The sequence below is a fragment of the Manihot esculenta genome, chromosome 1, assembly GCF_001659605.2.
Source record: "Manihot esculenta cultivar AM560-2 chromosome 1, M.esculenta_v8, whole genome shotgun sequence".
Classification (NCBI taxonomy): Eukaryota; Viridiplantae; Streptophyta; class Magnoliopsida; order Malpighiales; family Euphorbiaceae; genus Manihot; species Manihot esculenta.
In genome coordinates this window covers 37,527,401-37,555,357 of record NC_035161.2, presented here as the reverse complement: position 1 = coordinate 37,555,357, position 27,957 = coordinate 37,527,401, and the positions used below count along the sequence as shown (strand labels likewise).

General features: G+C 31.6%; 4 protein-coding genes across 6 annotated transcripts; all 4 read left to right on the top strand.

The window, feature by feature from the left end:
• Positions 1 to 4,222: 4,222 nt before the first annotated feature.
• Positions 4,223 to 6,941, top strand: LOC110611410. Of its 3 annotated transcripts, none has more exons than XM_043961006.1 (3): positions 4,223 to 5,387; positions 5,498 to 5,690; positions 6,164 to 6,941. In XM_043961006.1, the coding sequence occupies exons 1-3, from the start codon at positions 4,956 to 4,958 to the stop codon at positions 6,745 to 6,747; spliced, it is 1,209 nt and encodes a 402-aa protein (XP_043816941.1). In that variant the 5' UTR covers positions 4,223 to 4,955; the 3' UTR covers positions 6,748 to 6,941. The 3 variants fall into 3 exon arrangements, with proteins under 3 accessions (XP_043816941.1, XP_043816937.1, XP_021607419.1); XM_043961002.1 differs by having other exon boundaries at positions 6,155 to 6,941; XM_021751727.2 differs by having other exon boundaries at positions 4,224 to 5,387; positions 6,182 to 6,941.
• Positions 6,942 to 11,933: 4,992 nt separating this feature from the next.
• LOC110611401 (guanylate-binding protein 4) lies at positions 11,934 to 20,616 on the top strand. The gene is made up of 17 exons (XM_021751714.2): positions 11,934 to 12,321; positions 13,264 to 13,366; positions 14,137 to 14,206; positions 14,291 to 14,329; positions 14,407 to 14,524; positions 14,597 to 14,654; positions 15,617 to 15,681; positions 15,837 to 15,843; positions 15,948 to 16,008; positions 16,730 to 16,789; positions 16,899 to 16,918; positions 17,010 to 17,075; positions 17,283 to 17,450; positions 18,092 to 18,349; positions 19,000 to 19,212; positions 19,657 to 19,928; positions 20,151 to 20,616. The coding sequence occupies exons 1-17, from the start codon at positions 12,233 to 12,235 to the stop codon at positions 20,290 to 20,292; spliced, it is 1,809 nt and encodes a 602-aa protein (XP_021607406.1). The 5' UTR covers positions 11,934 to 12,232; the 3' UTR covers positions 20,293 to 20,616.
• A 260-nt stretch (positions 20,617 to 20,876) lies between these two features.
• LOC110611415 (DJ-1 protein homolog E) lies at positions 20,877 to 22,545 on the top strand. Its single transcript, XM_021751740.2, has 4 exons — positions 20,877 to 21,184; positions 21,261 to 21,722; positions 21,808 to 22,170; positions 22,256 to 22,545. Exons 1-4 carry the CDS (start codon positions 21,005 to 21,007, stop codon positions 22,433 to 22,435), a joined length of 1,185 nt encoding a protein of 394 aa, XP_021607432.1. The 5' UTR covers positions 20,877 to 21,004; the 3' UTR covers positions 22,436 to 22,545.
• A 2,869-nt stretch (positions 22,546 to 25,414) lies between these two features.
• On the top strand, positions 25,415 to 27,114 carry LOC110621125 (DJ-1 protein homolog E). Its single transcript, XM_021765213.2, has 4 exons — positions 25,415 to 25,639; positions 25,715 to 26,179; positions 26,268 to 26,630; positions 26,713 to 27,114. The coding sequence occupies exons 1-4, from the start codon at positions 25,460 to 25,462 to the stop codon at positions 26,890 to 26,892; spliced, it is 1,188 nt and encodes a 395-aa protein (XP_021620905.1). The 5' UTR covers positions 25,415 to 25,459; the 3' UTR covers positions 26,893 to 27,114.
• Positions 27,115 to 27,957: the final 843 nt, after the last annotated feature.

Here is a 27,957-nt window from a genome sequence, read left to right as displayed (position 1 = left end):
AATAAAAATTAATGAATGCTGAATTTAAAAGAAATTGAAGTATTCAACTGATTATATTATAGCCAAATTAATTGAAATAAAATAAATATATTATTGGTTAATTAAAATATAAATAATAATAATAATAATAATTATTATTATTATAAAAATAGTAAAAGAGCTTATTTCAAGGAAATATAAGAATTGTCTAAAATGTCTTTAAAATTTTAAATTATTTATAATAGTATTTAATTTTTAAAATATTTGATAATTTTATTATTTAATTTAATTTTATAACCGGATAAAAAAAAGTATAAAGAATATATAAGATACAATAAGATAAATTTTTTAAATAATATTATAAATTAGATGGTAATTTTACTAGTTAAATTAATTTTAATTTTTAATGAGAAAATTTAAAATATTATTTAAAAAATATTAAATTTCAAAATAAATATTATTGAAATAATACATTTAAATTTAGATAAATATTAGAAAGATTATTAAATAATAATTTTATATCTTTAAATATAAATAATATCAATTGTTTAATAGTTGATTAATTTTCTTCTTACATGCTGTTCTATGGATGAATTTATAATAAATTTTATTCAATTTGTTAATGTTTTATTATTTTTATTAATATTATAAAGAATAGAACAATTAATGATAATTTATTACAATAATAAAATATTAAATTTTAATAATAAAAAATAAAACAACTCTCTATACTATGAGTAAATACAATTGCAAAGCACGTCATAAACGTATAAAAATAACTATAAGCAATATTTTATCAACAAAATTATTATATTAACTAAAATAAAATAAAAATTAAAATTAAAAATTAAAAATATTTTTAAAAATAAAATTTACTATAATTTTTTAAAAAATATTAAAATATTTATAATATTTTAAAAAATTTACTAATTAATCATTTCTATAATGTTACTGTTAAATAATTTATTATTTATTTTTTTCATTTTTAAAAAAATTATTAATTAATTTATATAATTTTTAAAAATTTTATTAATTAGTTTATTTATATGAATAATATTTATATTTTTTAATATTTAATAATTAAAAATAATAAAATAATTAATTAATATTTTTAAAATATTATAAATATTTTAATATATTATTTAAAATAAAAAATTAAGTAATAATTTTTTTTAATATAAAAATTAAATAGTAAATTTTTATTTAAAAAATAAGCAACTAATAATCAGAGAAAATTAAATAATATTTAAAAAAAATTATTTGAATTTCATCAAATTTATTCTATTATTTCAATTATAATGAAATAATTTACACCTCTAAAACTATATTATTATCAATGTAATTTAATTTATAATTCGCATCAAATCAAAGGTTAGCCTCAAGCCAAATCCACGGCCACGTTTATCTGCAGGTACTTGGATTCACGAGTCTTGAGCTGAAAACGTGGCTTCACACGACGTCATTTTCAAACTGGCTACGCGTGCCCCTGCTGTGCGGCATCTCCCTAAGAGGAGGCCCAGCTTTTCCCAGTCCCAGGCCCAACCTCTCCTTCTTCAGCTCCAACCATGAACTGCTATGTAACTCTCACTCTTAGATGTGGCCTTCACACTTACCCTTCCTTCCAACTTTTTTCTCTCGACTTATTTACACCTTATCCCTTCCCTTATGAAGGCCTTTACCTTTAATATTAAAATACAAACACAAATGTTTAAAATGTAATAAATAATAAATTAAATGTTTTAACAAAACACAAATGTTATTCCACAATTTTATAAATATAGATAATAGTTAATAGTAATCTTTTAAATACTGAAATTATCTTAAGCTGATCATTTTTTTATTAAAATTAAATTTAATTTTTTGAACTGCTCGATAATTATAAAAATTTGAATCATTATGAATCAGGTGTTATTTTTAATGATTATTGATGATGATATCTTTCTTACTTGCAGCAAAAATGGTGGCCTTATATTGATTGCATTTGCTGTTTAAGAGTTCATTGGAATTTTTAACATTCGATTCTTTTCTGATTTTTTTAAAAAATTTATAATTTAGTATTTGGATATTACTACTATTAATAATTCAGTTATTATATTTTTAAAAATTTATTAAAATATACATATTTTTTTCTCGATCAATAAAATAATCATTCCGTCTATTTTTACTGTTAAAAATATAACAAAAAATCAAATTGTTCCATTCTTTTCCTCCTTATCTTTTTTATTTTTCTTCATTGATTCTTTTTCGTTATCATCTTCTTCTTTAATTCTTCTTATTCTTCTTTCTCTTTAATTCTTATTCAATTTTTATTTTTGTTATTCTTGTTTAAAGAGTAGAAGAAGGAGAAGATTTTTCTTTTTCTTCTTCATTATCATATTCTTTTTATCTTTTTCTTCTTTTTCTTCATTTTTCTTTTTTTTTTTCTTTATCATCATTATCTTTTTTTTTTCTCTTATAGAAAAAAGAGGAGGGACTATTTCGTTGAAAAAAAAAATGATAAAAACATTTTAATACATATAAAAAAAGATAATAATATTTTAATAAATTTTTGAAAATATAGAAATTGATTTGTTAATAATACCAATATCTAATGATTAAATAAGATATTTTATTTGAGAACAAAATTGAATTTTAAAAATTTTATCTTTCATCTTTTATCTATTTTTAACAGAAAATATGACAGAATGGCTATTTTATTGACGGAAAGAAAAGTTAAGAACGTTTTAATAGATGTTTTAAAGATTAAATTATATATATATATATATTTTTTATTTTTCTTTTGCATGTAAATAATTTCTAATTGTTATTTAAATTTAATTAATTTGTGTAGTGCAAGACGTTATTTTATTGTTTGTTGTTGGTGAAGTGTTGAAGCTTCGATACAGTGGGTGGAATGGGCTCTTACCGGTTGTGGACTTATTTTTGAATATATCATCCATTTTGATTTGATTTTATTTTTAATTGATGAGAACTTGCTAAAAATATTTTTACATTGGTTTAAAAATAATTTAATTATTAAATTTAAATTACATAATTATTTTTAAATAAAAAATAATATATTTTTTTATGAAAATAAAATTTGCTATTGTTAAAATGAGAATAACATTTATGATGAATGCTTTATTTTTAACATTAATTATTTATTTAGTGTTTTACTAATTTATATAAATCTCCTAACATTGCACCTACGGAGCTATGGCCGTTAATTAACTTGTTGAATTATATATGTTTAAAGTGGCATTTTATTGCTTTTTATAACAATTAAAAAATATATATATTCTTTAAAGATTTTTGAAATATTAGTTTATTAAAATAATAAAAATAAAATATTTTCAATATCTGTCAAAAGAAGTTGTATTATATTTAATAGTATTAAAAATATTATAATAACAAATTATTCTTCTGCCTCTCAAAAATATGTTTATTTTTACTTTTCATATTTATTTCATTATAAATATCTTTTTAGATTAAAATGTTAGTTTATTTTTTAATTCATTGAATGTTCTCTTTAATATAAATGTTAAAAAACTATTAAGTTTAATAATAATATAAATTAAACATATATTAAAAATAAATAAAATTTTACAAATTTAATTACATCATACTAATATTTTAATTTAGAAAGTAATGGTATTCTTGTAGCTTCTTATAAATGTGGACGTTACTCCTCTATCCGTTGAGTTTTGGGACAGGGCATTTTAGTCAAACCATCTGTCTTGACAACCGTTTCTGCTTCCAGACAAGGCAATTTCCATTTTCCATAATCCACACAAAACAACGAGCATTTAACTGAAAAGTTATCAAATTGTTGAATGACCATTCTGATCTTTTGTCCGCTTGCCTCTTTGTCGAAATATCGCCCTCAATTAGCATCTTATCTCTTTATTCATCAGGGGCATTTTCGTCAAAACATAAACTACACACTAAACTTAGCTTGGAAGTTGGTTTCTCAAAGTTACGCACGACAAAATGATGGACGATTCCCAAAGTCTGGTCATTCCACCCCGGGCACCACCGCGTCATTTCAAGAAAAACACAAGGATATTTTGGGAAAATTAAATGTCTCCTTATCGCTTAACGTGGCTTCGAGTAACAAGCACAAGGAACACGAAATGGGTTCCTTCGTCGACACGTACCCCCAGGGAGCAGATTACATATCTATTGCCACGTAGGATAAACACGTGGCGTCTCATGCCTAGTCAGCCCGCTCTCAGCCTTGGTCCTCTTTAAAATGCCTACGCCCCTTCTTCAGCTTTTTATCGTCCTTCAAACAAAAACCAAATTACCATGCCAGTAAAGTTCCTATTATATTCCCCTCTCCTTCTCTATCTGATTTTTAGTTTTACCTTTTTTACTCGTCTCCGGCATTCCGTCGCCGGAATTTCAAGCCATTAGCTAGAAAATGAAGGTGACGGCTATGAGTTGTGTTTAAATTTCAAAAATGGAAGCGTAACGTTGTTGTGCCGTCGCGTATATCGGAACTTTAACCGTATGTAGAAACCCTAAGCAAAAGCGACTTTACTTAGCAGAGTTTAGAAGTTATTCCATGCTTTGTCTTGCAAATCAGAGTCTAAATAGCATATAATAATCGGAGGTATAGGATAGTTGTTTCAGCTCAAGAGTCTTAAGAATTTTATTCAACGCACTTTGTCTTTGGTGAAGTTCTGAATTTTCGTGTTGATTTGATTTGCTGATCTCATTCTGTGGAGTTTTTTTTTACAAACTCTCATTCTGTGGAGTTATCGACGAATCTAGTGCATCTTTTGGGCTTTTTTCGATTGAGTTGTAGGGTTTAAACCTGTATTTATCTTTTGGATTTTCTTTCACCTAATTACATTTTTTCTTTCTCAATTTTGGTACTGAAGCCTAAGTGCTGAGAAAAATAAGTTGTATAAGTAAGATTTTTGAAAAACGGAGAAGAAAAATTGATAATACTCTTTTGACATCGGTGGTGGGTTGAATCGTTTCTCGTGTTCATGATCGCACTGGTCATGCCTTATCAGATGAAGATCCAGCCAATCAATTCAGACACCCCGACAGAGTCGATTAGGTTGGAGCCAGCAAAGCCAGTTGTGAAATCGCGTCTCAAGAGGCTTTTTGAGCTCCAATTCCTGAGAAATCCCGCCGCTGAAAAGGTCGCTATCCTTGACGGGACGCATTTCCACAAGGACGGCGTTAATGGCTCGACTGAATTTGAACCGAGCTCACAGTGCTTGGCGAATATGGTACAGAACTTCATAGAGGAGAGCAACGAAAAGCAATCATCCGCCGTAGTGAGGTGTGCCCGCAATCGCTGCAACTGCTTCAACGGGAATTGCAATGATAGCTCGGAAGATGAATTTGAACCCTATGGTGTTTTTGACGACCCTAATTTGTCTTCCTCCGGCGAAGGAATTGAAACTCTGAAGGTAGATAAATTCCCTATTGTCAGAAACTGTTTTTAACTTGATTCTTTTTTCTTCTTTTTCATTTTCCTTTCCCCTGGAGTTTTTTATAATACGTTCCCGATTATGGACAGAGTTTGGTCCCCTGTGCAAGTGTTTCTGAGAGGAATTTGCTGGCGGACACTGCGGGGATCGTTGATAAGAACAGGATCTGCAAGCGTAAAGACGATATTTGCCGGAAGATCGTTACTGATGGATTAGTGGCTCTTGGATACGACGCTTCAATCTGCAAGTCCCATTGGGGAAAATCCCCCGCCCATCCCGCCGGTACTTTCTCTCGCTTAAAGCCCGTCTCTCTCAAATTGCAAAAGTATCTAGTTTTTCTGTTTGGTTGCCGGAAGGAAGGAAGAATTTGATCAAAGACAATAATTAAAAAAAAATATATCTTTTATAACATATGAATTATTTAAAAATCCACCTTCCTCTTTTTTAATTGGCAACTTTCGATTCAGTGCATTAATGTTTTCTATTACTGGATAACATTTACGAATTAAGAGAAAATCCTCCTCCTATTCTTCTTCTTCTTCTTCTTCTTCTTCTTCTCTCCCTCTCTCTCTCTCTCTCTGTTTCTTGTGAAAAGATAGAATTGAAAACCAACCTTGTATAATTACTTTATGATAGTTATAATTTTGACCAATATCATTTTTTCCCGTTTGTTAACTTCTGTGGATTTGAGGGATTGATTTATTTTCAATTTGTAGTCTGACACAAGCTATACATACTATCCTCAGTAATGGTAGATTTTATTGCTAATGCAGGTGAGTATGAGTACATAGACGTGATCATCTCAGGCGAGAGACTGCTAATTGACATTGATTTCAGATCAGAATTTGAAATTGCTCGATCAACCAAGGCCTACAAATCCCTTCTCCAATCTCTACCCCATATCTTCGTGGGAAAAGCGGATCGTCTCCAAAAGATCATCTGCGTTGTATCGAATGCAGCGAAGCAGAGCCTCAAGAAGAAGGGTATGCACATCCCACCGTGGAGAAAGGCCGAGTATGTCAAAGCTAAATGGCTTTCTCCTTATACGCGGGCCACACAGGCTCTTTCCTCGCACCAACCTGGCACCAGACCTCCAAAGGAGCAAACTTTCGTTCGAAAAGGGATCAACAATTTTCCACCGGGTGGCAGAGAGGATAACTCGGAGGAGGATACTGAATTGGCCGAGTCTGTATTTTCTTTGTCGCCTGAAAGTTCTATGGAAGAAGAGAATGACACGATGGTAAGAGAATGGAAACCGCCCGAGATTAAGCCCAAGAGTTTTAAGATTGGGTTTAAGACCGTGACCGGTTTGGCTTCAGTTATCGAAGATGAAGCTTGAAATTTTGGTCTTCTGCAATCTTATTCTCCTCCTTTTTAAATTTTGGAGATCAGATATCAAATGTGATATAAGTTTATAACTAATCAAAATCCCCTTCTGCTTTTTGTGTAAGGGCTTTGATTTACTAATATCAATAAAACTCTTTACTGTAAGAATAGTATGCAGATTAAAATGAATTTGTTCTGTTTTTTTTTTCTTGGGGTAATTATGTGTGGCCGTTTACTTTTTGAATGGATGAGATCAATTGATTTTGCATTTTGTTCTTCTCCATCCCTGCGTTTTATTTTTTCTTCTCTATTTAGCCTCTTGATTGAACCAATGCAATCTGTTGCAAAGAAGGATCTACGGATCAGTGTTTGAAGAAAATAAATTATCTTTATTAGCATCTCTGTTTAGTCAGTGAATTGGTGTTTCAAATCCGTTGTGATTTTCTAGCCTTTCTCAGACGGAGGTGTTTGCACCATAATTAGAGGTCAGAGACTCGTGTCGTCTAGAGCGCCGTGAGGTGAGGTTGTTGAAAATAAAATCATTTTTAATTCGACTCTTCCATCATCACATCCTTGTTGCTCTTTGTTTACTTGCAATTTTTGCGACCCTCACCCGCAATCTATTACCTTGCGACGAGCAGCCCATTTGTGATTGATGCAAATTAGTATTTTCCATTGTAGGATGATTACTTGCTAGAATCCGTTGGGGGCTTGAATTTTCATGTTTTAGATGCAACAGTATTACAAGGAATTACTTTCAGTTAAACACCTGCTATTTTAGTCCTGATTCGTCAAAGATCATCCTAATTAATCAAATTCATAAATCGAAACTATTTGATTATATCATGTCCCATGAATGCCTGTTATTGACACAATACATCTAAAGTACGCATATGTGTTTAGAGAAATTTTAATAATTAGTTAATTTACAATTACATCATAGACCATATCATTAAAACTTTTATGTTCAAAGATGACATAAACATGAGAATAATTTTTTAATAATAACCTATTATTTGAATAACGTGTTCTCTCTCCAGCAAGGCCTTTTGCTCAAGTATTTTTAAAATTTTCGAACTTTGATTTCTGGTATCAATACAAATTAAATTTTTGCGTCCACTTTTTCCATTTTCTTAATAAATTAGTTAAGTATAATTTAGATCAATAAAAGATTTTATCATAATTTTTTTTAATTTTCTTTTATATAACTTTTACTATTTTTTAACAGTTTTGAAAATATATTTATAATTAAAAAAAAATCAAGTCTAAAACTATTAAATATGAATCAAGTAAAATATTATGTTATTATGCTCAAACTAGTTACTTGTACTGGGAAAATTCAAAACTACTACCAAAAGGTCGCAAGAAGAAAACAGATCCAAATACAATTTAAAAAGCAAAATGAACTACGAAATCTATCCTCAACGAAAAAAAAAAGTCTTTGATAAATTATAGTATTTAAATAACTTTATATTTTATTAAAATTTTCTGCTACAATAATTTATAGCTAAAAATATTTTCAACGCGCTTCGGATGGGTGCATTTCTTCTCCAACCAACTCATGCCCGCCTTACAAGTAAACGGACTTCAATTGCGCTTGTTGCGTGAAGCTTCAATTCCACGCTCCATGTCATGCAATCGATCAAATAATTCTTTTAGAAAAAGGAAAATTCAATATTTTAATTTTCAAAACTTTTTATGATTATAATTTATTTTTTAAATGTTGGCTTCACTTGCGTTATTTTCAATTTCTCTCCGGACTTTGCAGCGAGAGATGGGTGAACTTTTATAATACTTGACCCCTGGCGCAGATTCTGCTTTTGCTAGATACTTATTGCTAAAATGCTCCAAATTTGTCGTTTCTGTGATTGGGCCCACAGACATTAACATCGTATCTGGGAAATAGCAAACCCAGAAACTTTTTACAAAATTCAATAAATATTCAAGCAATTTATTTTTATTGCGTAGAAAATTTTCTTTATCTTAAACCAAGGACCAAATGATTGGTGTCTGTAAATTTTTGTGCACCCACGTCCTCGCAATACAATTACTAATACGGAATTGAAGGCCGGAGCAGACCAGCTGATTTGATGAAAACGCAGCCGTGTCCACAGCGGTAGCTCTCAATCGCCATTAATGGATTGCTTTCTTAGACAGGAACGTCCCAACTGCTCGTTTTGACGTTCATCATCCTTATGATCCCCCTCATTAAACTCTAATTTTGTAACCAGTACGTTTATTTTATTTCTCATAATTATTTCGAAATAAAAAAAAAATCCACCATTTTTAAAAAAATTAATATTTATATTTAAATTAATATAGATTTAATTACCATTGGAAAACCAATGTTAGAAGCAACAAGATCCAATCGAAAGCCTAGCAAGAAAGGCGAGTATATGATAGATAATATGAAGACAGTGGTGAAATTATGAGAATCTCTCTTTTTCTAAAATGGGAGGAAGAAATCAGTTTCAAAAAGAAAATTAAAACGAAAAAGAAGATAAAAAACAAGGAACCCTAATGTGGACTTGATAGCAAGGGTGAGGGGACCACACTTCCTTATCGAAGCTAACTTTAATGGTGCGCTGTGCAGACTCAGGGAGTCAAATGAGGTGGTGGATGGTTAAGAAGAAGAAGAAGGAGGAGGAGTTGAAAAAAAGATGATTCCTTCTCGTGACTTAAATTTTTTCTTTTAATATATATATTTTTTTCTCTTATCTGTTAAAAAAAATAAAAAAGAAAAAAAAAGGGAGTTACTGATGTCGGTGCGCGAAGGACATGAAAATCTCGTTTCTTGTGTGATGATCATTAGATGAGTGGTAGTTCTCCCAGTGCGTTTTGTGTTGTGTTCTAATTTGGACCACAGCCTCTTGTCTCGCCTTCGGCTCTTCCCATGGATGACGCCAATTCCCTCCCTTTCCCATCTTTCTTTTTCCTTTAATTTTTTTCCATATACATTTTATTTCCCGTAAAAATTACCTATTATTTGGTGTTTTATTTTAGAAGGGATTTATTATTTAATTTTTTGATATTTTTATTATTAACACGTTAGTCTCTAAATTTTTTTTTCATCAATTAAATAATCTTTTCGTCATTTTTTTCGTTAAAAATAGATAAATGATGAGAAAAAAAACTTTTAAAAATAGGCAAATGATGAGAAAGAAAATTTTTTAAATTTAATTTTATTCTCAAATAAAACTTTTTATTTAGTTTTTAAATATTAATATTATTAATAAATTAATTTTTATATTTTTAAAAATTTATTAAAATATTATTATCTTTTCTCATATTTATTAAAATATTTTTATCATTTATTTTCATTAACGAAATAATTTATCCTCTTCTTTCTTCTTAAAAAATAAGAAAAAAATAATAAAAAAAAAATCGTTTCCTCCTTATTAAAGAGGAATAAAATGAAAAATAAAAAAAAATCAAAGAATTGAAGAAGATGAAGAAAAAATAAGGATAATTTTATTTTTTATTATATTTATAACAGCGAAAATAAAAAAAAATTATTTTATTAATTAAAAAAATATTTTAATAAATTTTTAAAAATATAAAAATTAATTTATTAATAATTATAATAACCAAAAACTAAATTATAAATCTTCCATAACTTAATTATGCAACAATTTATTCTTTGACAGTAGAATTGATGGGGGCATTCAAAATCTACGGCAACATCAATTTCTTTTCTAGGTTTCCGCTATCCTTTAATGAACCAAAAAGGGGAAAGGGCTGCATGCGTAAAGGCCATCCATTGTTGGTTGCCTCAAGATGAAATACTGTTAAGAGAAACATATGACAAAACCTGCATAACACGGCAAGGTCCAATAAAAAGAAAGAGAGATAGAAATAATTAATAATAGTACTTATAATAAAGAAGAGAGAAAAAGGGATGGTAGGTTTTGCTTTATGAGGCAATGAGATTGGTTATGAAAATAATTATAAAAACAAAAACAAACACTTGACCTTACACCTACTTCCCCAACCGTCTAATAATTCTATTATTCTCTTATTGGTTTCTTGAAAAAGATTTAAGGTTAGGCCTTAGCAAAACAGATGACGTGAAGGTGGATGATTAAAGCAAAGTTAGCTTGCCTGAAATTGGATCTTTTCAGTTGTATTCCTGTTATTGCAAATTGCAATCTCAAGTTATACTTCCCTTTCAATCAGGCCATTGCTAAAATTACAATCCTGCTGCAGCTCCTTTATTTTTTGCTTCATTCTCAAAAAAAAGCCAATCATTTCCATAGCTTTTTTCTCTAGGGGACACCCCGTTTAAATGGTGGGCTTGCCCTAGCTCAGGCCCAATACAAATGAGGCTTGAGATTGTGTGCCCTGGACTATGTTTTGGTTCTAGTAGTTAGGCCCATCTTGCGAGCTTCAAATGAACATCTGGGCCCATACTATGTTTCAGAGTGCAAAACCTCGAATCAGAGTTGAAGGATTAGATGCCAAGCCAAGGAAGTCTTTGTTGGTCCCAATTTATAAATAATAACTGTTGGGTAGTGAAAGTGAATTTAATTTGAATTTCAAGGTTTCAACCACTGGCCTATTGGGCTAGTTGCTGATTCCCAGTAGAACCCTGAATCAGTCCATAACTCCGTATCGTAAGCAGCTCCTTAAGTCAAATGGACCACGTTTTAATATGTTGATTGAGGAATAAGAAGCCGTAGCCCCTAGGAGGAAGCTTCCTCCACGTCAAAAGAAAACTTCTAAGGAATTATAAGCTTTCTAAAATCTTTTCCAGCACTAACTTCATTCATCCTCTGGTCTTTCTTTACATATTATATTTGGGATAATATCTATAAAAATTTTAAATTTTACTTTTTTTAATTATATTTTTTTTTGAGTAAAAATATCTCATAGCTGTCTGTATTTTCATCCCAGAAATCCATTTTAATATAAGCTTACATTAATAGAAAAATTAATTAATATATTTTTTAAAATGTTAAAAGGTATTTTAATATATTATTTAAAATTAAAGATATATTTTTTTTTAATTATTAAGAAGTTGGAAAATAAAAAAGAATTTGGACATGGGAATCCATATTCCGATCCACAAGCCGCTCCAAGGTGAAACCGAGCAAAACACGGACGCTCTGAGGTGGTACTTTTATCTACATTCCTTACAATAATACCCCTATAACTCCACGTTTTTCCCATACAAATTGCGTCCTCCACGGTAAATTCATGTTAACCATGAAGACTTTTTTTCCTAGATGGCAAGGATCCTCTGCTTCTCGCTACAAAACTAGTTTTTGCACTTATCTTCTTTAGATGCAAAACCACCTGCGCAATTCTTAACGTGCACCCTTTTCAGAAGTCTTTCGAGATCCCATTTCTCTTATTGCCCATTTACTCAAAATAAGCGTCCGGGCCTTCTTTGTCATGAATAAGTGCGTCGCCTGTACGGTTCCGCATTTTATATATTCCTGACTGTGCTGCATTTGGGAGGAAGAGAACCGTAAACGATTATTTGCAATCGCTCAATCATGAAGATTTCTTGTTGGATTTTTGTTATTTCGCTTATTCTCCGCCTTTCTGCATCCGGTTCTCTCTCAATTGACAATTTCCAGCAAGCGTAAGTAATCTCAAACCGTTGTAGCGCTTTTTGCTATTATTGTTCTTATTATTGCAAATTTATGGATTTGTATCTATTCGAATAGATTTGCGGCATCTAGTTTTAGAATTAGCATAAAGCTGGTTTCTGAAGCTTTCATGCTTAATTGTTATGCAAAGGTATACTTTTTTAAAGTGTATGCTTTTAAGATCTTTGGTAAGATATCACATGGCATTGATTATTTCCAGTGCCAATTGAGCTTGATGTACAAGTTTAGAGTATTCTTTTGGGGTTCAATCAAATGGATTATGTTATATTTTCAAGCTAGCTACGGTCATGTATTTAGCAATGAAGAAGAGCCAAACCTAGATTAATCCCATCTTTTGTTTATACGGAGTGCAGTTGACTAGACATGCTAACCAGCACAATTGGCAGTTTTTTAGTCTTGTATTATGGGAAACACGTTTGAAGTTCAAAGATAGTGCAACTGTGCAAAACAAACTTGAGGATTCAAAGTCTATAAAGTTGGAAGTAACTATAAAATTGATTATTTGGGGGCAATTTTTTTTTATAAAAAAAATGGTATTGCTTGTAGGCCTGTGCTTTTATGAAATATGGAATCTCATTTTTATGTTGGATAGATAGTATTAAATTTTTTTTTTTTATCAGGTATGCATTTTGTATGGAAAGTGCAACTGCCAGTATATTCCCAAATGCTTCACCTCGTTATTCTTGTTGGTTGTGGGTTTTCGTTATCCTGGCATGTCAATTTCAATCTTGCTTATTTTTGGACATCTAAATGTTCACTTCTCCCAAATCATTCCTTGAACACTTTTCATTGTGTTTTGTTGCATTGATTCTGGGCATCATAATTGTTTCTTCATCATATATTTTAGATGTTCTCAAGAAGCTAACAACACAATTTTATCTCATTTAATACGTGTCTCTTTTCGGCATATGCAGGTTTCCGATTATTGAACCTGACCCTGGTCATACAAAGCTTCAGCTTGCTAGCAGTGGCTTGGAAGCCATCAGACGAATAACAACCCCGATTGCTGCAGTTGCTGTATGCATGAGATACATCTTCTTAAGTTTCTAAGAATTGCAACTTATTTTCACCTAATTTAGTTAAAAGATACATGAAGTTTGAGCTCATTATACTACCATGAGAAAAATATATGACGAATTTATGTGCTGTTCTTAGAAGGAAAGTGATCTTGTTGTTTTTTGGAGCTTGTGTTCCCTTCTGAGCGACTATTTGATAAATTTTAACATTTTTGTTTATTATCAAAATGAAATTGTTGTCCATGAGTGTAATGTTAATATGGAGTCATAAGTTGAAAATTGAATCTGGATCTAGAAAGGATAGTTATGGAATCTTTCACCAACCATGAGAAAGAAGAAAAATAAACTTGTGGAGTATCAGTTGTAGTGAGAGAGTTGATGTTTTCTATATTTTTTCTGCCTAATCAGTTGCTGCTTTGTGGGATCTCATGCTATTCCTCATGATTTGGGATTCAGAACTCTTGTTGACAGTGAATTTATGATGATAAGAAATCTATGCTTGAGACAATTCTAAGTTTCATCAAATTTTAGGAATTCTCATGTCTTATAAAAATTTTGTATGAGGCAGTGAAACTTGACCAATTTCTTGATGCTTTTTGCGCAACAGTTTTGTATAAGTTGTCCATATAGCATGTCTAGCATTTAACATGTAAACTTTTTTTGTTAAAAAAATGTAGAAATTATATTTATAATATACATAACCATGAAGAGCAGCTGTTCTATTGTATTTTGCATATATTTTTCCTCTTATACTGATGGTTGCATAATCAGGTCATTGGTCCATACCGCTCTGGAAAATCATTTTTGCTTAATCAGCTTCTTTCCCTTTCTTGTTATGGAGGTATTGTCTTCACCATGTTTAAGTTATTTATAATTTTACACGCTTAATTGTAAATACCCTTGAGGTCAATTTTTCCCTCTTCAGGTTTTGGAGTTGGACATATGCGTGACACAAAGACAAAAGGTAATCCAAATTTGAGCAAAAGTCTATGCTATTCTTTTCTAGGAATCATCTTTAATATTTCTTATTCTTTGCTTCAGGGATTTGGGTTTGGGGAACTCCAATTGAATTGGATATTGATGGAGTCAAAACATCTGTGTTTTACCTTGACACAGAGGGATTTGAAAGTGTTGGAAAGTCAAATGTATATGATGACCGGTAAATTCCAAATCATGTAACCTCTACTTGCCTTTGAATATCCCATTTACCTTCTCACATCTGCTCTTGCAGGATATTTGCTCTGGCAACTGTCTTGAGTTCTGTACTTATTTATAATTTGCCTGAGACGGTTAGTTATTTATCTGTACTTTAGCCTTCAATATACTTTTTCTGGAAGAGTTGTTCTCTGAAAGTCAGACTTGTTAGACCCACAAATAATTATGCTATAGCTTTCTATGACTTTTTTGTGCTGGATGCTTGGTATGCTTTATGATTGAGCAACTCTTTTATCATAGATGAAAAGAATAGCCTTCTGGATAAAATTTATCACTAGAATCAAAGAAAATATTTATTTTTAGGCCTATTGCTAAGGAAATGCTGAACTTTTTGACATGTTTCTATATTTAGAAATTTTTTTTAATAAATTAATTATGTGAACTTCCAGATTCCTTTCAATTTTTATTCACTGACAAAAATTCCAGGGGTACCTGACATCTGAGAGACTTTATTTATTAAAAAAAAAAAAAAACACCAAAAGGATTGACACTCAGCATGTACATTTATGCCAGCCCAAAGCCCACAATATGGGAGTCCTTAAGCATTGGAGTATGGATTTTTTCTGTTTGTACTAGAATACCAATTATGATTTTCAACTAAGGGTACTGTAGCCGAAACCATAATTCAGTTAATAAGCATTTTTTACTACCCCATCCAACATCCACTATTTGGTGTCCTATTTCTTCTCCTAGAAACTGATGGTGAATACTGTAACTTTATATTAACATTTTCCATTAAATAATTTTGTGCGAACACACTGTATATTAATTGGTAACTGGAAGTTTGAAACTAGCAGACCTGTTTACATATGAGAATCCTAACTTTTCTTTTTGATCTAGACTAGCTGTATAACGAAAAACAAAACATGACATGTCTATGCCTTTTTTTTTATGTAGGCAATAATATCTGACATTTACAATTTGCTTTCCTAATGTGAGGTTATAAGTACAAGGTTATTGGCAATTTGTCATCAAGATTCTCATTTTAGTTAATTCTTTTGGCAATACTTACATGTTTGTTCCATTGTCTGTTTAGATCCGAGAAGCTGACATATCCCGCCTGTCATTTGCAGTCGAGCTTGCTGAAGAATTTTATGGAAGGTTTGCACTTCTTCTTTTGAGTTCATCTTCATATCTGATTAAAGAATAAACTGTGTAAGCTGCAAAAACAATTTGTGGTTTTTTCTTTTGACACCTTAACTACCTCACTAACACTAGTTGTTTCATGGGTGGTCTGACAACTACATGGGACTTAGAGTTAAGGTAATTTACAAGTCATGCAAAGATATTCCTCTTTATATGTTTTCTTTGAGTTGGATATCTGAGACTGATGGGTAATCGAACAACTGTTACTTATATATATATAGGGCCAAGGTGTTGCTTTTGAACCTGCAAAACTACTGTGGCTTATCCAGCGTGATTTTCTACGTAAGTTCATAAATAACTTGGGATTTTATTTGTTGAATAGCTGCTTGCTTCTATCAATGACGATCTAGGTCTTATATGCTGCTGCCTGCAACATCTGGTGGGGTGGATGCATCGAATCTTGAAATCTGTTGTTCCCTTTCAGTTTTTACTTTATCAATTTGTCCATTTGTGCCACTGAAATTTTTGTATGACTTTGCTTTTTCCAAACTCAATGGATCAATGGAGTGCTGCATGATAGATGATTGTAGGTTTCTGATTCAATAGACTTAAGGTGGGTTTACATTCCTCATTATGGTATGTTTTCAGGGATGAATCTAGAATTAAAAATTTGGAGGGCTAAAGCATAATTATAAGTTAAAAAATTTAATGATATTTTTTATGTAATTAAATATCATCCATAAAACATATATAACTACTATGTCGTGAAATTAAAAAATCCACACAATATTAAAAGTGATTTATGTTTAGTAAATTGAATATAAAAGATAATTGTTAAGTGTTAGAAGCAAGTTAAACTATACAATAATCACTAACTAAGTGATGAAACTTTTTTTTGTTTAAATTTATTTGAGAGGCCTATTTAAAGAAGTAATGAACAATTTGCATCTCTTTTTCCATAAATTGCACATTAATACTTAATTATTCTTATTACCTTTGGGTTCATCTATTCATGTTTTGACATCTTCTATACTTGAAAACTGATTGTTTTTGGGTTATATAGAAGGGAAATCGGTTCAGGAAATGGTGAATGAAGCCCTTCAACGTGTCCCTAACAATAATGGTTAGTGCTTTTTCCCCTCCAAGCCAGATTTTATTAAAGATGAAGTGTTATCCTTAATAACTGTGTTATTAAACAGAGGTTTGATTGTGGGTGCTTGTTCTTAATGCAGGGGATAAAAATATTGATCAGGTACTTCACTTGTCTGCATGATTTGAATTCCAATACAGTCATTAAAATTTATGATTCTGGGAGTTGTCACTCTTCTTGGACCTTTTATCAGGTTAACCAAATTCGAGAATCCCTTGCTATTATGGGTGATAACAGCACAGCTTTTAGCTTGCCACAGGTAAGAGCTTACTATGTGTTTGTTGCATTAAACAATAGTCTTTGAGTCTTTCCCCGTTAATATGCTACCATTGAAGTCAACACAAAAGGTCAAAAGCAAATGAATGAAAAAAATGAAAGAAGGGATGAAGAACATGTCTTATTTTTATATCAATTTCATGTGGATCTTTAATTACCTTCCATAACCTTGCACTGTGAATTTGGACAGCCTCATATCCAGCGAACAAAGCTTTGTGACATGAAAGATGTTGAGCTTGACCCAGTATATGTTAAAAAAAGGGAGCAATTGAAGGAGCTTGTTGCTAGCATTGTTCGCCCAAAGATTGTGCAGGGAAAACTTCTAAACGGACAAGAGTTTGTAACTTTTTTGGAACAGGTACATTTGTTTATACCAACCTGCTGAGTCATCAGGTGGAATTTTACATAAAAGCAAAGTTTTGTGTTGGAGATGTGAAAACTGAGTTTATTTTAAACTGTATGTCAATTTCACATTTCTTTCCATTTTTTCAATGTTAATCTTGTAAATCTTTTGCTTTTATTTTATCGAAAAGAAAGTTTCCATGGGGGGGAATAGTTATTGTATAGCAATTTTTGGTTCACTAGGGACTAGGCAGTAGGCATTCTTTTGTTAATGCATCATTTGCCACTTCTCCTGAGAGGGCGTAAAAGATAGAAGGTTAGATAATAAATTAACAAGGAATTTCTTAGATGCCCATAATTTCAACTAAATATGACACGGGTCTCTTATATTCTTAGCAGTGTATCTGTGTGATATGCAATTAGCGCTTGGCGTTGGATGACATCCTTGAAAAAATGGTTTCAAGTACCAAGTATATTGGAACACCATTCCTTCATATAGCAGTAATGACCTTGTTTTACCACATGTTAAGTTTGCTATGCTAGGGAATGGAAGGAATAAGGGGGGAAAGAAGAAGCAAACAAGAGTATAGTTGAAATCTAGATTTAATGATGCGGATCATATATATTCCCTCATCTTTTTATCTTAAAAATTTTCAGATACTTGAAGCCTTGAATAAAGGGGAGATTCCATCAACTGGATCTCTTGTGGAGGTTTTCAACAAGGGTATCCTTGAGAGATGTTTGAAGCTATACAGTGAAACAATGGCAAAATTAATGTTACCACTCCCAGAGCAATCTCTGCAAGAGGCCCATGGAAGGTCTAGAGGGGAAGCAGTGAAATCTTTTGATGAACAGCATTTTGGCCGTAACCATGCAAAGAGATCAGTCATGCAACTGGAAGAAGAAATAGGGAAGGTATGATGTGATGATTCTTTTCCCATTAAATCAAGAATCATAGATTTTTTTATTTTTGGAACTGATATGCAGAGAAGTAAAATTAATTTTTCTGCAAAAGATTTTGCTGATTGACTTGAAGATTCTTGACTAGTGTTTTGAACTCGTACAAAATCATGGCTAAAAACTCCCAACTGATCCAAATACAGACCACTCTCAACCAAAGAGAGAGAGAGCAGCACTGGTTTTAATACATGTCAAGTACAAGATCAGACCTGATTATTAATGCCCCCCTTCTAAAAGTTTTTCATAGCTGTTGAATCAGAAGATATCATTTAGGCCACCTTACTCACTTAAAACCACAAGTTGAAAATTGCTTTTACAAATAAATGTACATGGATAATTTAGTATTTCATGATTTTTTCTGTTAATTGACTTTCTCATCATAGTTGGCTCACTGCTGTTGGGTATCACAGTTCTGGATTTGGCATGTGCTTTATGCCATGTGTAGCGTATTTGGGGTTTGCTAGTTTGAAATTCAATATACTATCAATTTATATTTTCATAGGTGCCTATGCTAGGACTACAGTATTTGCAATATCATATAGGATTGTACATTCTGCAATATATTGTGATCCCTTGTACAGATATTTACTGTGGATTCTATGTAGGCTTATAAAAACATCATGATGGCAAATGAGTATGAATCAGCAAAACTGTGTGAGGCATTGTATGTTCGATGTGAGGACAAAATGGACCAACTTCAAGTCCTCAGACTTCCTTCCATGGCAAAGTTCAATGCCGGCTTTCTGCAATGCAACCAAAGTTTTGAGCAGGAATGTGTTGGACCCTCAAAAGCAAACTATGAGCAACGCATGATGAAGGTTAGGCATACTATCATTCATTTTGTTATTCCTTGAATTATGGAATTATGCACTTCTTTTTTACCATTTTTTTCTTTCTATTTCCAAATTTGTTTTAGTGATTGACACTGATGCTTGAGTTGGTTGCATTTTGAAAGAGTGGAAATCATATGTGCCGTTATTACTTCCTCATTGTTTTAGATAGTGTTTAAAGCAGAATTATCAATGGAGAAAAATATCATCATTTAAGATGTCAACTAATCTTAAATTATGTTAATCTTGATCTCATTGGAAGTGGCCCTCTAAATGGTACCTGGTAAACTTGTTACATCATGTAATGTGAAAGATTTCTCTCAAATGATCAACCATAGTTATTTCATTATTATTTCCCTGATGATATTTGCTTGCTTGCTCATTTTCATTAGCTGAATTGGGCGTCTATGAATGTATTGTGTGAACCTGCAGATGTTGGGGAAGTCCAAATCTCTATTTATAAAAGAATACAACCAAAGGCTTTTCAATTGGTTGGTTGCCTTCTCCCTTGTAATGGTGGTAGTGGGCCGGTTCATTATAAAGTTCATTTTGATAGAAATGGGCGCGTGGATACTTTTTATCTTCTTGGAGACATACACAAGGATGTTCTGGTCTGCAGAATCTCTCTATTATAATCCGATTTGGCATTTTATTGTAGCAACCTGGGAAACAGTTGTTTACAGCCCTATCCTTGATTTGGACAGGTAATTCAACATTTCTTCTTTTGTTCCTAACTAAAAGAGAGGCCTGTTGTATCTTAAGCTGGCGATTTGCTATCGGAATTGAGTATTATCTTTTAATTTTCTGCAGTGTAATAGTCGAGCATTCTGTTCATAGCCATAAAAACCAAGTCTGCAATGTTTTTAATATTGTTAATTTTTCTCTTTTTTTTTTTTTTTTTTTTTTTTTTCATTTTTTGTATACAGATGGGCAGTGCCAATTTGCTTTGTAGCGTCAATATTGGTAATTTATTGGCGTTGTTATGGCAAAAGGAAACATGGCTCCCGATGGCACTTACCAGTTTACAACAATAGCAAAGGCGGTTCTAACAGGCCGAGATCGGACTGAATTTTTTTTAATGTATGCCTTGAATTTTCGGCATACTTTTGTTCGACCATATCATTGGCGAGCTTTCAATTTTTTTTCATATATGAAGCCTGCCATCCTATTTTTGGTTCGTTCATAGTCATTTGAACCTGAAATGGAGAAGAGGTGAGTGATAGTGATGATTTGCCGGGCGACGCAGATATCATTTGTAACTCTAGCATTTCCTGATTGTTTATAACATCAATGTAATATGTTGATCACTTGAAATGTCTCCATATTTCACAGGTTTAGATTTTCTATTAAGATGATGAATACAGTTTTATTAAGCAATGGTTCTTCATTCAACTCGGCCGGCCCAGAAAATTAGCATTTCAACTGTAAAGCATTACGTAATTATTTCTATTCAATTCTCAATAAAATAAAATAACATAATGACTTGATGCTAAAAAAGTTGTCTTTATTATTATGAAAATGTGAAGTTTTGGGTTATAAAACTAAAACGGATGGCATAAAGGACAAGAAGTAGATGAGGCTGTTGAGTGCAATTTAAACGTGAATATAATCCTCAACTATACCTACCAATAAAATCACTGGTCCTCAATTAATTGAAGCCCTCCACTCTTCCACTTCATTTTCCTCCTACTTTCTGGGGGAATAAAGCCTCATGCTTTATGAATAAATAGCTTCCTCCTGATTCCGCAGTCTCACAGATTCAAGTAAAAGGATAGAAACCATGGGTTCCGTTGCTCAAAAATCAGCTCTCATACTATGCGGGGACTACATGGAAGATTATGAAGTGATTGTGCCCTTCTTTATGCTTCAATCCTTGGGTGTGAGGGTTGATTGTGCCTCTCCCGGCAAGCGTTCCGGCGATAAATGCTTCACCGCCATTCATGATTACTTGGGCTTTGAGGTAATGTTCTTAATCCATAATCCTTCTATATCCCAACAACAAAGGTAGCCAATTCATGGGTGTTTTAAATTTGCAGCTATATACAGAATTACAGGGCCATTTCTTCACACTCAACGCAAACTACGAGGACGAAACTGTAGAATCGTATGATACACTCATAATACCTGGAGGCAGGTTTACTGAGATCCTCAGCGCTGATGACAAGGTGATCAGTATGGTAAGAAGATTTGCAGAAACAGGGAAGCCTTTAATCACAAGCTGCCATAGCCAACTCATGTTGGCAGCAGCAGGACTCCTCCAAGGCAAGCGATGCACTGCTTTTACCAGCTTGAAACCCATCATTGAGCTTGCAGGAGGCACCTGGTGGGAGCAGCCTGGTGTAGAATCGGTTCTTGACATTACTGCTTGTCTTAAGGACGGCAATCTTGTTAGTTCTATTGGGTGGCCAGGACACGGTGAATATATGAGAGTTCTACTTGAGTCCATGGGAGCCAAAATTTCAAGATCCCACATGAATTCAGTACTGGTTGTGTTAGCGGTAAGCTAGCCAAAATTTTGTAGGATAGAAATCAGTAAATAGCCTGCCTACAATTGCAATTCATAATATAACTTGTGTTTTATAGGATTATGTAGAAGATTACGAGGTAAATGTACCATTCCGGGCTCTACAAGGTCTGGGCTGCAAGGTTGATGCAGTTTGCCCAAGCAAGAAAAAGGGGGAGAGCTGCGTTACCGCCATCCAGGACGACGAGGGAGCCCTAGTATGCAGCGAAAAGCGGGGCCACAACTTCGTAGTTAACGCTAACTGGAGTGACATTTCCGTTGATGACTATGACTGCTTGGTGTTGCCTGGAGGCAGGTCCCCGGAGTTGCTGGTCATAAATGAGAAAGTGGTTTCTTTGATCAAGGAATTCGCTGACAGGGGCAAGATCGTTGCAGCAATTGGACAAGGGAAGTGGCTTCTGGCTGCTGCCGGTACTCTAAAGGTACTTAATTGATTAATGAATTGCCACCAATTATACATATTTGTTGATTGAGAATTTAGTAATGAGTAGTTGTTTGATTAATCAGGGAAAGAGATGCGCAAGCAGCCATGGAATGAAGGCCATTGTAAAGGTGGGTGGTGGGGAAGTGGTGGAGTCTGAAGGGTGTGTGAGGCACGGCAACCTAGTGACTGCTAGTGGATGGCCTGCTCTTCCAGCCTTTTTAACAGAGTTGACTAGAGCCCTTGGCTTGTCTGTGGTGTTCTGAAATGGGAAAGGCTAGCTTTGGTTTCCCTTGTATTTGTGCAATGTTGAATAAAGGATGTAACATTTGAAACGGTTTCAGAATCAAATGAAATCATACGTACGGTTCTTATATTCACTCCTCTTTGAAAGAGGATCGTTGAGAAGTTTCTTGGCTTTTTATAATTATATTAAAAGTTTATAAGTTGGGAAATTTCTTTTAGGATGTAAATGGATAGATTACATGAATATTATTTTATTTATCTAAATTCGATTAATATTGTATCTCAAATTCAATTAAATTTTTTTATAAATTAATCAATTAATTTTAAATTCGATTATTATTATTAAAATAATGTGCAAACTCATTTAATTTATAATTTTAATTAATAATTTGTATAAAACATTTTTATTAATAATTTTTATTTTAAATTAATATTGCTTATAAAAAATTAAATAATTTTCAAAAAATATATATGCATATTAAACTATTTATTTATATATATAAATTGTTTGAATAATTAATATTTAATATATAAAATCCAAATCCATCACAAATATTAAATTTTAAATTCAATTATACACTAATTAAATTCATTTTTAATAAAATTAAATAAAATCCAATATTTAAAAATACTCGTTGTTATTTCTAAATTATTTAAATTTATTTTTATTGCATATCAACACAATAAATATAAATTAAAATTTTCAATTTAAATAATTAATATACCTTTGAATAACTCTTTGTAATCATTTTTCCTTAATAATTCTAATTAAAATTAAATTACGAATTGAATAATAATTATAAATTAAAATTATATTAAAAAGAAATATAAAGAGAGATTAGAACAGAACGCTGATCAAAGTCCAATTTAAAATTAGATTTGAAGAATGCCAGAAATCCAAAGTTAACTTGGTGGCATATAATAGGAAGAAAATTTTTTTTATCATGGACCTAATAAATAAATATGTAAATTTTATATTTTTTAATATAAAAAAAACTTAGCGTAATTACATTTTAAATTTATAATAAATCAAGTTTAGATAAAAAGTATTTTAATAATAATAATAATAATCTGAGGAACAGGCAACCAAAAACGTAGTAAGGTTAGTAGGTAATTATAGTGGTGGCGTGAGAATTGGGCTGAAATATGGTCAGGTAGTGGGCCGCTAAGGGTGCACCATAAGGGACATAATAGCGTATTCTTGCCGCTTTATACTCGACGATTTGAATTTTTTTATACCGAGTTAAAATTTATAAATCTTACTTTAATTTCTAATTATAATTGCCATTATAAAAATTTAAAAATAAATAAAATTACTACCATATTAATTATTTTATTTAATATAATATATAATTTTCAAATTCAATTTCATTATTAATAATTCAGTTCTCAAACTAAAAAAAGAGATTTTTTTATGCATATCACTGAATTCACTACCATAGTTAAAGTCACTAACGTATACATATATGATGGATTTGAAATTTCAATAATTTATAAAATTTATTACTTTTATTTTTTATTTTAATACTTTATGTCTTCGTTTACTAAATAATATTCGCCACTAATTAAATTTTCTGATTTTTTTCCTAATTATAAAATAGTATTTATTATTATTTTATTTAATCCTTATTGCCGTTTACCAAATAATATTCCCCACTAATTAAATAAACCTGTAATTTTTATAAATTATTTTTATTTTAGATCTATTATAGATCGAATTTAGGTAATAACCGTCTGATGATTTATTAACATTAATATATTAATTGATATATCATGATTTAAAATTTATGTTTGACTGGAATTCATAGAATTAACTTAATTTAAGCTATTTTTATATTTCTAAAGGTTAAATTTAGATATTTTATTATGATATTTGTCTTTTGACTTGTGTATAATGTATATGTAATTCTTGGTTGTTGAAGATGATAGCCCAAATAATAGTTAAATACTATTATATAGGAGTTAAAATACTCTCGACGTTGCATGCATGGGCAACCTCGTAGATTTTGATGCCTTCTATGATGCTCATCAGCTTCTACAGTTGCTTCAAGGTGCTTTACAGCTGCTGATGGTCCTGTTTGAAACATTTTCTTGCATGGTTTATTTCAAACAACTTTCAATTTGCGACAAAAAAATAATAATTAGCTGGGACCACAAAGGAACCATGATACAAACTACACATCTATTCTATTTTTGAAAGTAGGATTCTTGTTGCCTTCTATTATTGTTAAAGATTAATTGATAATTCCAGAATTAAATACTCTTTTAAATAATTTAAATTAAAATAATAAATTTTTTTAACGTAATCTAACACAAAACAGAAAGATAAAATAGAAGAGTAGAGAAAAGTAATCGTATTTTTAAATTGTGAAAATAAAATTTGTTTGTAATTATAAAAAAAAAGATAAAATAAAAAATTAGAGAAAAGTAATCGTATTTCTAAATTATAAAAGTAAAATTTATTTATAATTATAAAAAAAAGAGGTCGAAGGCATTTAGAAAAATAAATAGTGATCGTTAGAGTTGTTTAAAAGAATTATAAGATATTTAAATAAAAATCTACATGTTATAAAGGATTTAACTTAGTTAAAATAGTCATTTATAAATAAAGTTTAAAAAATTAAATAAATAAATAATATAGATTTTGTCGCTATATTTATTTGCATGCATTAGTCAAATCAATAAATTTAAATTAAAATTAATTTTTCAGTCTAAATCTATGCACTGCTCTTACTTTCCATCTACAAATTTAATAACAAAAAAAACTATTTATAAATTGAAGGAAAAGTTTATAGTTTAATAACAAAAAAACTATCTATAAATGGAAAGAAAAGTTTATATAATTTTAGTTGAGATAAAAGATTTTAAAATATAGAATTTTAGAACAGTTCTTTGGTTTGTCTTATTGTTTTTGTTTGCGATCTAAAGTAGATGAAGTTGTTGAGGGCAATTTTAAACGTGAATGTAAACCTCATCTATCCTGCCAATAAATAGCTTCATCCTGACTGCACAATCTCGCAGATTCAAGTGAAGTGATAGAAACCATGGCTTCCACCGTGCAAAAATCAGCTCTCATACTATGCGGAGACTACATGGAAGATTACGAAGTGATTGTGCCATTCTTTATGCTTCAAGCCTTCGGTGTCAGGGTTGATTGTGCCTCTCCCGGCAAGCGTTCCGGTGATAAATGCTTCACCGCCATTCATGATTACTTGGGCTTCGAGGTAATGTTCTTAATCCATTACTCTTCTATATCCCAGCAATGAAGACAGCAATTGACTGGTGTTTGACCTTTGCAGCACTACACAGAACTGCCGGGCCACTTTTTTCCTCTCAATGCAAACTACGAGGACCTAAATATAGAATTATCCTACGATATCCTCATAATACCTGGAGGCAGGTTCACTGAGCTCCTCAGCTCCCATGACGAGGTGGTCGATATGGTAAAAAGATTTGGAGAAACAGGGAAGACTATAGTCACTAGCTGCCACAGCCAACTCATGTTGGCAGCAGCAGGACTCCTCCAAGGCAAGAAATGCACCGCCTTCACCAGCATGAAACCCATCATTGAGCTTGCGGGAGGCACCTGGTGGGAGCAGCCTGATGTAGAATCGGTTCTTGACATTACTGCTTGTCTCAAGGACGACAACATCGTGAGTGCCATTGGGTGGCCAGCACACGGTGAAATTATGAGAGTTATACTTGAGTCTATTGGAGCCAAATTTTCAACCTCCCACATGAAATCAGTACTGGTTGTGGTTGCGGTAAGCTAGACAAATTTTTGGCCAATAGCAAGTAAATAGCCTGCCTTACAAGTGCAATCCATTATCTGGCTTTTTTTTTGTTTTATAGGATTATGTAGAAGATTACGAGGCAAATGTGCCATTCCGGGCTCTACAAGCTTTAGGTTGCAAGGTTGATGCTGTTTGCCCAAGCAAGAAAAAAGGTGAGAGCTGCGTCACCGCCATCCACGATGACGAGGGAGGCCAAATATGGGGGGAAAAGCGTGGCCATAACTTCGTCGTCAATGCAAATTGGAGTGACATATCTGTAGATAACTACGACTGCTTGCTGTTGCCTGGAGGCAGGGGCCCAGAGTTGCTGGTCATGAATGAGAAAGTGGTTTCTTTGGTGAAGGAATTCGCTGACAAGAGCAAGATCATTGCAGCAATTGGACAAGGGAAGTGGATTCTGGCTGCTGCTGGTGTCCTAAAGGTACTTAATTAATCAATTATCATCCAACGATATATATTTCTGGATTAAGACTTTGGTAATGACGACGTGTTTGATTAAGCAGGGAAAGAAATGCGCAAGCAGCCATGGACTGAAGGCCATTGTAAAGGTGGCTGGTGGAGAAGTTGTGCATTCTGAAGGGAGCCTGGCTCATGAAACACTAGTGACTGCTAGTGGATGGCCTGCTCTTGCAGGCTTTTTAGCTGAGTTAACTAGAGCCCTTGGCTTGTCTGTGGTGTTCTGACATGGGGAAAGCTAGCTTCGTTTTCCTTGTGCTCATGCTATGTCAAATTACGTAATGTGTGTAATGGTACAATAAAGTTTGGGACTTGGTAATCGTATTGTCTGGAGATTTGCAGCTTCACTGCTGATGCTGGCTTTATGATCTCAAGTCTCAACGAGGGTTGTTTTATTTATTCCGGATGTACTTATAAATATTTTAATAATATAATTGTGGTTTATTTAAGTTTATAATTATAAACACAATAAATTCAATTATTTTAGTTAACTAAAATACAAAATAAAAAATTAACACAATGAATTACTATTTTATTCTATGACAATAAAAATAAATACAATTGTCATTAAATTGTTATTTTTAATTTATAATTATAATTTAAATATATAATGCTAGCTATTATTTTAGATTACTTTTATAGTTGTGAACTATTAAATACTTAATAATTATTAAAATTTTAATTTGTATATTTAAATTAATTTCTTTTAAATTTTTATTTTTTTAAATTTAATTCGATTTAGATCAATATTTTAAAACCGAAGAACTACAGTAAAAATGGGTTGGCAGCCACCTCCTCATCATTTCCTTGCACAAGTTCACTAGGTGTCCTAGCACATGTACGTCCGTTACTACTCATTTTAGCCTGGCACGTAATTGTCAATAATTTTTTACATTTTATTATAATTTTTACTATTTTTAATTGCAATAAATATAAATGGAAGTTTAATATATTATACTTATTAAGGTTTACAAAATCTATTATATAAAAAAAAATTATAAAAAAATCAAAATCTATAGTTGATTTTGTAAGCGTTATTTTCAATTAACTGTTAGTAAAACAAGTCGACATTTTAAATTAAATTAAATTATTTGTTTTTGCTGATGTGAAATGAATTTTTTAATCATTTTAACTATATTTTTTAATGACTAAAAATAAAAAAAGATAAAATTTTAAAATGTAATTTAAATTATATCCGACTCCATTTTGCTTGTTTTCTCCATTTTCACTCCAAAAGATATTATCAATTTATCTAGATTAGCAAAGGAAAGAGTAATATTATATATTACTGT